General features: G+C 39.8%; 1 protein-coding gene across 1 annotated transcript in view; it reads left to right on the top strand.

Annotated features, from left to right (window-relative positions):
• The first annotated feature begins 4,145 nt into the window (after positions 1–4,145).
• Positions 4,146–11,551, top strand: part of Trpa1 (transient receptor potential cation channel subfamily A member 1) — an 89,450-nt gene continuing 82,044 nt past the window's right edge. The window contains exons 1-2 of the mRNA XM_004637575.2: positions 4,146–4,227; positions 6,809–6,882. Of these exons, the coding sequence (XP_004637632.1) occupies positions 4,146–4,227; positions 6,809–6,882 (156 nt within the window). The remainder of the gene's footprint in view (positions 4,228–6,808; positions 6,883–11,551) is intronic.

Below are 11,551 nucleotides of genomic sequence, written 5' to 3'. Positions count from 1 at the left end.
TCTTGCTAAGTTATCCAGAGACTGGGCTTGAATTTACCATCCTCCTGCCTCAGAGTATTGGGATTACAGTTGTGAACCACCATGCTTGGTTTGTGGTTGGAAGATTTATATAAAGGAATTATAGTGTTTATTCATTACAGGATGTTTAAATCAAGGATGAGATGGCTAAGGAATTTATGCTAGCACGGCTGATACTTATTCACCACGTCTTGATGTTAGAAGATTGAGTCATCGTGAAGGAAGTGAGGTTAAGCCTTTGCAATGCAGTGGCACCATCCTGAATAATTTTTCAGGTAGTAAACTTTGGTGGTGACAAAAACAGAAGAGGACGTTGTAAAGCTTTCAATACTGATTCTTCCAACATTGTCATTGTCTTCCAAAACAGATAAATATATGCTAAGTAGTTGACTTTCTGCTCTAAGACATGAGAAGTGAGTCCAAGGTTGGAGGGAACATGTCCTGCTTAATTTTGATAATCTTCCTCTTCTAACATGTGAGAAACAGCATGCATATTGAATGATAAAGAGGAATGGGTGATGGAATTTGTGTTGTTATGCTTTTCTGCGTCATCATTGGCTTATTCGTGAGAAACAGCCATTTTATGCCATAAGAAATTTTTTTTTACATTAAAGAAAGAAAGTTTTTATAATGCTTATGAATACTTTCATTAACATAAAGACAAGCAATTTCAGGGTTGCTTCAGTAGTTCAGTGGTGTCACAGTCTCTTCCTCTGGAGAACTCTTCCCCCCTTTTGTTTAACATGATGCTGTCTTTCTATTTCATTATCTCTCCTGATATTTGCTTTGTGTCACAGAATACTTGCTGCAGATCCAAACGTTCAATCCTCTCATGGAAGAATCCAAAGCTTGGAAAAGGAGATGGGAAGGAAGAAAGGGGCTCCTGACCATGCGATTATCTCACTTAATCAGTGAGAAAAAATCACTTTTCAGAAGCGTCTGATTCTTCAGTCCATCACATTAAATCCCAAATTCTAGATGTTCACACCCAGACCAATCATTGGTGAAGAAGGGTGGGATTACAATAGCTTGTTTAGAGTCACAGACATTTGGGACTTATCCTTTGGGACTCAACAACAAAACTCATACCCATCATTTTAAACATTTAAAACAGACCATGTATTAAAATGTAAACTTGCTCTTGCTGAATAAATAAAGAGAATTGAGGATAATATTGTGCAAATATTTTCAATCCTATAATAACACTGCAAAGAATCACTGGAAAGAAGCGTCAGTAGGTGAATATAAACTTATCTCCAGCATATAAAACGTAATTTAAAAATATGCACCTCTGAAATGCTCCATCTTTATACACCAAGTAAACAAGTTATTTTTACGAAAGTGGTACCGTAAAAATGTGTCAGGTAAATAACTAAGTCCCCTGAATGAAAGAAAACTCAGCAAATGAAAGTGAAGATTATATCATAGAAACTATTTTTTGAACAAACATACGAGTTTATCTTTTCCCCAAATATTTATTTCATTCGCTAAGACATCTTTCCTGATGTTTTAATTTTTTCATGCGGTTAGAAATTCTTGTGACTAGATAATAATGAAAAGTAGCAATGGGGCAAATTTACAGAAAAATCAGGCAGCGTTTGGCAAAGCCACTAAGCCCTTGAGCAGTGGTCATAATGGAAGAGGGGCATGTGTGCAGAGAAAAGACCATCTGTTTAAGCAGTGTGCACCAAAGTTGAGATGCTTGCTAATCCTTTTTTATCCTTTGTACCTGTGGTTGGCTTTCCTGATATAAACTTGGCTGTTCTCACCATTGAAGGAGCTTGGGACCTTATAATCATCGAGACTGGCTATGGTTCACTTTGAGGCAGTGCTGGTCCTTACGTTGACTGTCTCTTCCTGGATCTGTAGGGGAAGATGCTGGACTTTTCAACGATCTAGAGAAGCTTGCCTCTCTAGCTTTTCTGATATGAACTAAGCTACTCTCATTTTTGCAGGAGCTCAGGACCTCTCTTTTGCTAATAAGGGCTGTGGTATCTTTCTGGGGGAGCTCTGGTTCTTACTTTGAGCTTTGCTTCCTGTCTGTAGTGCAGACCCCCCAGCCTGTTGGCACAGATACTTCATCCTGCTGGCACAGACTTTGTAGCTTTCATGATTGATCTTGGGGCCTTCTTAGTGAAAGTCATTAAACAGGCCTGCATGAGACACTGTTGTGGGCTCTTAGCCCCCAGCTGGACTTTATGGGGGCATTGTAATGGGCTCTAGGTCTTCAGCTGGACTCATGCAAGACATTACCATGGGATCCAGACCCTCAGCTGGATTCTCTTGGTCTTTAGTGTAGAATATATTTCCTGCACTCTCTTTGTACATGACTCTTTGGGTGACTATTATAAAAAAAAATCCTGTAAATTAATTGTCCTGTATTATTTCCCTTGTAAGTCCTGACTAACTATTCCTAGCTGCAATGCTGTGCTTACTTAGACCCTCCTTAGACGTGCAGCACATGAGCTCACCTGCTTCTCACTCTTTGTACTTTCTTACACACTACTTTTTTTTTTTTTTTACTAATCCTAAATTATTTATGACATTTATCTGGCATGCAATACTTAAGATCAATAGCCACCAAAGGTCAGTTCCATAGTACTGTAGTGGGAGGGGGCAATCCAGGCCGCAAAGCAGCCATAAGATAAATACGTGCCTTAATAGCTTTTAAATCCTGAAGCAGCCTCCACTTTCTTTGGTAGAACAAAAACATGAGTATTCCAAGGGCTAGTGGCAGGTTTGACATTTCTCATTTTCAACTGTTCTACCAGCGCTTGTCCTGAGGTAGAGCACGGTGATTATGTATATGCCTGCTTCACCACAATTAAAACATTGTATGTTTGAAGAAGTTTGATTTCATTTAATTAAACCAATCACAGCTTGGGCAAACATAGAAGACTTACGACCTTCAGTACCCACATCTTTACACACTTTAATTTCTTAGTCACTGAGATCATAGCACTTGTTGATAGTGCCTATTAGCATTCTCAAAAGTTAGCTGCAACATACCAATCTCTGCTGCTTGCACATGCTTTTTCTGTCTCTGGAAAGCTTCCTGCAATCTTGCTAAGAACCAGGCATAAGGCTCAAGGAGTCCTTGAAGAATGTGTAAAAAGGACTGAGTGGGAGTACCATCCTCAGGAATAGTTATGTAGGCTTATTTCATTATGAGAGCCTTTTTCTGTTAAGCCTCTCTGGGAGAGTTAACGGTGCGATTAGATATAAGTGGTCCCAACAGCACTTCTGCAATTTATGGATGTAGCACTGCTCAATTCTGTTGAGCTTGTTCAGCTGCTAACTCTTAAAAGTTAACACAAAAAGTTAAATATTGCCATGTAGAGAGACAGGCTTTTGTTAAATGCTTAATGTCTAAAAGAGACAAGTGCAAAGTTGCTAGCACAGACTTCTACAAGCCCAATGTGGAAGATCCTTGAACCCCATTGCTCATGATGTCATCAGTCGAATGATAATTTTCTATGTATGACTATTGATGCCAAATTGTCTCTGCAAAATTATGTAACTGTTGTTGGGTATTATTCTACTGAGATTTAACTACTAGGATGTCTATGGTTGGTTAAGTGTCTCAGTTCCTTTCTCTCATTGCTGGGACAAAATGTCCAACATCCCAAATTAAAGAATGAAAGGTTTATTTAGCTCACAGTTAGTGGAGGTCTCAGTACATACTCAGCTGACTCCGGAGCAGACTGGCACATGGCAGAGGGCAGCAGTTCAGAAAACAGTAAAAGGCAAAGGGAGGAGAGGGTGCTGAGGAAGCTAGCAAGACTCTTTCCCTTCCTTATACTATATTCAGGCTCTCTGCCCCAGGGAGGGTGTAGCACTCACACCCCTAATCCCAGGCTTGGATCATGAATTAATCACATACTCTAGAAGCCTACCCCAATCATTGCATGAGGCTTTGTGGAGACAACTAAACACAAACCATAGCAGTAAGAAATAACTGTTCTCAGGTTATACTTTATATTTCAAGGTGCTTAATACTCAGATACAATTTTAAAATTTAAGCATATTGCTCCCAACTAAGTATACTGATATTGCCACCTGAATGTCTCCTAGACCATATTTCAAGTGTGGCAAAAGAAGGACACTGGGCACGTGCCTGCCCCAACATGTGGCCATCACTGGGACCTGGTCCCATCTACAAGCTTGAGCATCACTGGAAATGTGACTTCCCTATCTTCCAGAGAGCAGGTAAGCTATCCAATTCCCTGCCCTCACAGAACTCACTGCAGCCAGATCCATTGATAGTTGACCCACTTGGTCTTGCTACTGAAGAGGAGCAACAGGGCTCAGGCTCCTCGACCCCCACTTAGGTATCTTTATCAGAACCCTGCCCCATGTCCCACTGAACATCTCAGGTAGGACTCTTCTTGTTGAGACAAGGGCCACATATAGTGTTCTTCCTAAGCTTTCACATTGCTATATTAGATCTATAGTCTCCATAGTGAGAGTTGATGACTGACCTGCATGTCTCCTTTTGACAGGGTCCATTCCCTGCCAACTCCAGACACTATTTCTCACTCATAATTTTTTTGTAATCCCAACCTGCCCTGCATCTCTCATGGGGAGAGATCTGCAAAATCTCCACTTCTCTTTCACCTCACTCTCTGCACAGTGCTCATCCTACAAACCCAACCTCAATGAGCTACCAGCTCCCTCCTCCTTCTCTTGTTGAACACATACTCTGGGACACTTCCAGGCCATACTTGTGGCACTTGTGTTAACCCTGGACTAATTCACCTCAGGGTCCCTCAGCCTTCCTCTGCATTCCCCAATACCCAGCAGGCCCTAAACATCAATGGGACTCAAGCCTATAATGTGTATTTGGTACAGGGTGTCGCTATGCAACTCAGAATCAACAAGATCCTCTTGTTTTCAGCCTACCCAGTTCTGGGATTACAGGTGTGTGTTGCCACACCAGGTCATGGTAGCTGGCTCAGTGCACCCAGGCATGGAGCTGGAGTGGCATGTTGTGCTGGGGATTTAATCAAGCCTATAATTTGACATCTCCTTGCCAATGCTTTCCTTAAAACTGCCCATCCACCATACAATATTCCCATTTTTCCTTTACTTAAACCTAATGGCTCCTATAATTTAGCTCAAGATCTCAGAGTTATCAATAATGCAGTTACATCTATTCTGACACATGGCTCACAGATTATGGTAACTCAACAAACACAGACACAAAAAAGGGCAAACTATGCCACAGTCAGCAGATCTAGATTAATAGAGGCAAACAGGCTTTTGAAGGCCCTCCTCACCAAACTTATCCTGGAGCCTCTCTGTCTTAGCCTCAGCTCTTTCCCTTAGCTCTAACTAGACTCAGGGCACTTCTCAGGGCAACCACTGTCCTAAGCCCTAGAGCACAAACATCAGGAACAAGAAAATCAATACTCTTCCTCTTGCCCTGCTCTTGGTGGAATTACACATTCTGATCATGGATACCCTTCCTGCTTCTTCTCTTAGGTCTCCCAATCACAATAACAACCTGTTTATGTTTTCAAAGTTTTAAAAAGTATTTATATAATCCAGGCTCCATGCTATCACTGCCAGTGAACTCATTGTACTAGCAGAAATGCCCAACACTGGCTTCCACAAAGGTAGTGCCTATGGACCCCTTACCCCTACAATGATGGTGCCCCTACTCAGTAGGAAGCAGTCTGAGTCATTGCCCACTATAACAAAAAGATGGGAATGATGGGCTTTATCTGCCTTATTAAAAAACTTCTACTAGGTCATTATGTCTGACAGCCAATATGGCACAGGCCACTGGAGGCCATGTGCTATGCTCTACCCTCTTCTTCCCTGGTCCAATGATAACTTCCTACTTCCTTTTCACAATGTCCTGTTTCCTTATTTCCACCTCATGCTCAAACACTATCTGCCGTTTCATACAGACTGCTGCCTGAACCCCACTTCCACCCTGGCCCTAGATAGCCTTGTTCCCAGGACAGGCCCTTGGAAGTTCCACATCTGTCCTTTCCTGTGGTCTTCCCTGTGCCAGAAATAAAGATCTTTTTTATTGTTCTTGTCTCTACTTCCCTGAAAAAACCTAACAACAATACAACATTATTTTTGTCTCAAGCACAGAAGGGAAGAGGAAAATGAGAAGGAAGAGACATCGACCGGCGCTCTTTACCTTCATCTTCATCCTCTCTCAAGGGTGTGCTAGGACTGGGATGTTCTTCTGCAGTTGAAGAATAAAGGACCACAAGGACCAAGCTTCATATGGAGAAAGCTTCAGGGGATATAACAGAATCCTGGGGATAAGCACACTCAAAGCTCTCTCTCACTTGATCCCAACTCTCTACATACAATGCACCCATCTGTTTGAGAGATTCCACAACCCATGAGAAATCAACTGGCTGTGTACTTGAGCCCTAGACTGTCACAACAGAATTTCCAAACAAGGAACATAACACAGTACTTCAAACAATGAACTCTGCCCCATGACCCTGACTGACTTTGTTGTGTATGCTCATGTTCCTGTTTCTTTCCCTTTGGTTGTTTTCTTCTTACTAGCTGGTACCTCCACTATAGAGGTCCCAGTGGCTGACTCGCTGCACTTTTCTCCCAGGAGGACTTCCTCAGCAAGCTGCCTATTCAGGTGCGTCTGTCAGTGGTCAACCTATGAGCTTGTACCTGAGCAAGGGGCAATGAAGATGGAAAGCAAAGACACAGAAGTAGGCTAAAACATGGAGATCCAGGGGCTCATGCCTCCCTTTGACAAAGAGCTCTAAGGAGCTGATATACCCTGGTTTTATTCCCTCAGACACAGACAGGGGCACCAGCAATCAGAGTAAAACAGGATTCATTTGTGTCCCACTATTCATGGGACTTGTCCAGGTAAACAGTTGCATCTCAGCTGTTTCACTTTTCTCTGCAATGCGTCAGCATGCACTCCCACTGCCTTGCTTTCTCATGATGACAGAAGAGGCCAGTTAAACCTCTCTGGTCTCCCACACTGACTCTCAATCTGGCCTTCAGTCTAGATTAGCTGGTTATTTCTCTGGGCTTTGTGCTTGGAATTTCCCAATGAGGTCAATAAACAATTGAGTATTAGTCCTAGTCTGGATACATTTTGGACTTTAATGAGCTGGTGAGTAATTATAATTTGTTTCATTTCTTTAGCCACAACACAGGAAATTTATATCTGGAAGGATTTCTTCTTGGGAAAGCAAATTATCTGGAAGTATTTATAGTGCAGCCAGAATGAATCATAGTACTGAGGATCAAAGCTTACCAATTAAGATAATTAATAACAGGAATAATACAATGGCACATGCAGGTGAGGTAAACTATTGATGTATAGAGATTATTAAATATTAGACCTAGCAACCGGACATGGCATGGAATCTCTACCTCGACCACCCCACAAAATTTACATATGAACCTTTGGGCAAGTGAAACCACCTCTCTATCCCTTCATTTCTTACCTGTAAGGTGGGGGGAAATAAAGGAGTTTCGTTCTAAGTTGTGAGGATTTAATGGGATAACAAACAAGAAGCACTTAAATCGAATATGAACATGAAAACTGCTGATTGTCATTATCCAGTGAGGGTGCACAGTGCCCACTGGTCACTCATGTGTATGTTAGTGACTCTGCAAAACAAAACAAAACAAAACAAAACAAAACAAAACAAAACAAAACAAACTGAAGAAACACAAAGTATTATTCTCCCTCCTATTACAGTAACTCAATTAAAAAATGTCTGTACTGCCATTTCCCAGAGCTTTATCTTGTCCCCAGGAACCACAAGAAAGCCCATTTGACTTTACAGCATCTAGTTTAACATTTAATGCTTCTGCACCTGGGAGGTCCACCAATGGTCTCTCGTGCTGCGCTCCCAGTGCCTTCTCAGATTACGGACGATGCTCACAGCATAATAAATGTGTTTTATAACACTGCTTGTAGAACCTGGACAATTATGCTGCACAGGAATTTTCTCACACATTCTAATTTGTTTCTAGCAAAATGCTACTGAAGCTGGTTTCATTATTTTAATGCCGTGCATTAGGGATCAGAAATTCAGGGAAGTTAATTGGCCAAAGTGAGGTTATAAAGCTCTTTGGTGGCAAGTTAGAACTCCAACTTTTGTCTTTTTACTTCAGATTTGATGTTGTTGGTGAATTTTATTTGCTTGGCCTAGAAAATTTGGTTTTGTAGAACACTTGTGGGGTCATCTGTGAATAATTAGGTAATTGGTTCATAAATTTGCTGATTTTCTACTGTGAAAATAATCTGACTTTTGTAGTGCTTTGTGAATTGATCTATAGTTTGACTTATTTTTTAAAATGGAAAGTTACTTTATTCTTTGACTAAACAAAAAACAAAACCAAAAATTACCAAATTTAAAAATATCTCACTTCTGTTTTTTATTTGTAATAATGTACTACATTGTAATTTTAATATAAATGCCTGTTATATCCTGGGATATGAAGCAAGAAAGAGATGTTTTAATTTTAAAGGTAATAATGATTTTATAAAAAATATGCATAAAGTGTATTACTTTTATTTTTTTTGAGATATTATTATTCCATACAGAGCAGTATTTTCATTTTCCTGTTTGAGAGATTATTTGCCTAATAAAAATACTATTTTCTATTTCATCCATTCTGACTCTGGTAATTTTCTATAAATTGTTCTTTATCTTTTTCATATGATTGTAGTACAGATGAAACATCTGCTATTAAAATATTTATCTTTGATCATTAAATGAGAACCAAAGCATATTATTTAGCATAGTATTTCAAAAAATGTTTCAGCATACTTTGAAATTGTGTTGTCATAAATTCCATAAATTAGAATTCCTTCTTTTAACATCCTTTTCTATCATTTGATATTGTCATTTTGAAAATATTATAATCAATTTAAGCATTACACATGATATTTTAGTAATAGTAACCATATAAATTATTATCTTCAAAATTTTCAAGAAATTTAGGCAGAGGCGAAAGTCTTCACATGGTGAAATGCCAGTGCTGAAGCTCCAGTGATTCTGAAGTAGATTTTGTTAACATTCATAGTATACTCAGATTTCCCTTAAACTTCATCCAATATAATTGTGATTAATACTAAAGTGCATTTCCATTTACTTTTGAATAATTTAAACTCCAATGTGGTAATTATGATAAATGTTTAAGATTCTTGTAGTGTTTTATTGTTTCCGATGTTATTGCTGTGCTTATTAACTAATCAACAGTGAGCTTTACTTCTCAAATTGCTCTTATCAAGAGCTGGGGAGGACTCAGTGGTGCAGGGCCTACCTGGCAAACTCAAGGTCCTGAGTTTGACCTGAGTTCAAATCCCTGTACCCACAAACAAAACAACACATGAACAAAAACAATCCCTCAAATTGCTCTTATCAAGTCTCAGTGTGACTTTAATTTTGACACTGACATGAATATTTTTGGTCTTCCTTTACTTTTCTTCAGATTTTGCAAAGTTACATTTTCTGCTACTCATCTCATGGATTTCTGGGTGACACAGGCTTCCTCCCCCGTGTCTCTGAAGGCAGCCTTCTTTTACCTTGTGATCTCCCCATGAAGTCAGAATTACTATCATTCAGCACCTACTTCAGCCCATCCTGCCCTTAAGTTGTCTTTCAACTTTCGTAGCACCTATGTCCCGGAAGTCGATTAAATCATCCTTTCTTTCTTTCCCACTCACACAATGGAAGACTTTTCACCTTTTCTGCCTGTACGGCTACTGTGCCTCCCTTATTGACTTCACTGATTCTTTTCTTGTTCTGCTTACTTTAGCTGCTACCCTGAAAATAGAGTAATGTAAAGGGAACATGAAGTTTGTAACATACGACACGGATAATCTCAGGTATCTACTGTCTCTCTTGTTCAGCTTTCCTTCTGCTCCTTCAAGGGGACCTACCCATGCTGTAATTTCTTAATTTCACTTCCTGCTCTCATTTGTGTGATTTGCATGCATCCTTCCTTCTGTTACAGGGATCATCTTTGCATAGGTCTTCCGTCTCCACCTGGTTAGCTGCCGCTCATCCAGGTTCCCTCAGAGATTCTTCCCTGACCAACCCCCAGCCATGATCCCACAGCACCTTCGGAGGGGATTACTGATAGACACAAACCCTCTCTTGCTAGATTCTATGTTCTGCAGACTCCCATGCACTCATAGTCATGTGGCTTCAGGACTCATCTGCCCCCCCCCAAAAAAAAATGCCCATGGAGCTGCTCCATATGTTTTCACCTTTTGTGACTCAATACAAATCAACATGGAGATGTGAAGAGCCATGAGATAAAGAAGGCAGAGCCACTCTTCAGTGTCTTCCTTGGTCTCTGAACCTCCACTTGAAGTTTCTGGCTAACTTTGAAAACCTGTTTTACATAGATGGGACTGGAAAAGATATACTATTAAGGGAATAAGTTTGGTACAGAAAAATACTTTGCATGCTCTAATCTGTACATGTAACCCAAAATGTTGGCGTCAGTAGAGAATATAATAGCTGTTAGGAGAGCCTTGGAGGGATATAGAGGGGAAATCAAGGGCCAGCACGAATAAGGGCAGCAGGGCTGCCGTTGGACTTGAGGAATAAGGAATTATTTCATTGCCCAATAGAACAATAATGGTTGCCAATGGCATGTCTGAAAATAGCTCTTAGAGAAGATTTTAAATGTTCTCAAGACAAAAGAATGATAAATATTTGGGGTGATTGATATACCACTTACCCTGACACAATCATTACATACTGTATACATGTACTGAAATATCACATTGTGCTCCATTAAGTACATACAATTACTTTATATAGCTATGTAGTTATTTATATTTGTCTCTTAGAATGACCTCTCTTAGACTTTGCATAGCTGAGACATAAGTGCTGGTTTTAGCAATACATATTGCACACTATTTCAAATGTATATTTCTCTATCTCTCTATTGCACTACCTCACATACAGTTACTATTAAGTAGATACTTTTGAGATAATAATTGAATGAATAAATAAAAATGCCTTAGGCCCCGACAATGGAGAATATATCAAATAGAGTGCTTTCAATCAAGTCGTCATATTTGACATCTAAAGTCAGCTTGGGGCTGGCCACATAGCTCAGCAGACTAAAGCACCTCCTCAGGCAGACACAGGGACTGAGGTTCAACCCCCAGGGCATGCTGAGATGGTGACTGAGACTGGGCATGATTGCACGCACCTGTAATCCCAGAGCTTGGGAGACAGAAAACAGGAGGATCACTATAAGACCAATCTGTGTAGTGAGCCCTGTAGACCCTGTACTAAATACAAAAAAGTAACAATAATAACAAAGTCAGTTTGATTTAATCTAATATTATAGCTTTTACAACAGAGTTTGTTATTTACTCTTGTTAAAAATTTATTTTTCCTGAAATCATATTATGATAGACACAGACTTATGCTTTCGGTATGAAGAGGCATTTACAATGTTTTATTTGGGATAATTTTCTTTTGATAATTTTGTTTTGTTCCCAAATTTACTAACACATATCAGATATTTTTTTCATAATTTTATTGAT

Source organism: Octodon degus, unplaced genomic scaffold, assembly GCF_000260255.1.
Source record: "Octodon degus isolate 3935 unplaced genomic scaffold, OctDeg1.0 scaffold00091, whole genome shotgun sequence".
Classification (NCBI taxonomy): domain Eukaryota; kingdom Metazoa; phylum Chordata; class Mammalia; order Rodentia; family Octodontidae; genus Octodon; species Octodon degus.
Note: the sequence above shows the minus strand (reverse complement) of the source record. Positions and strands in the feature narration are given on the sequence as shown.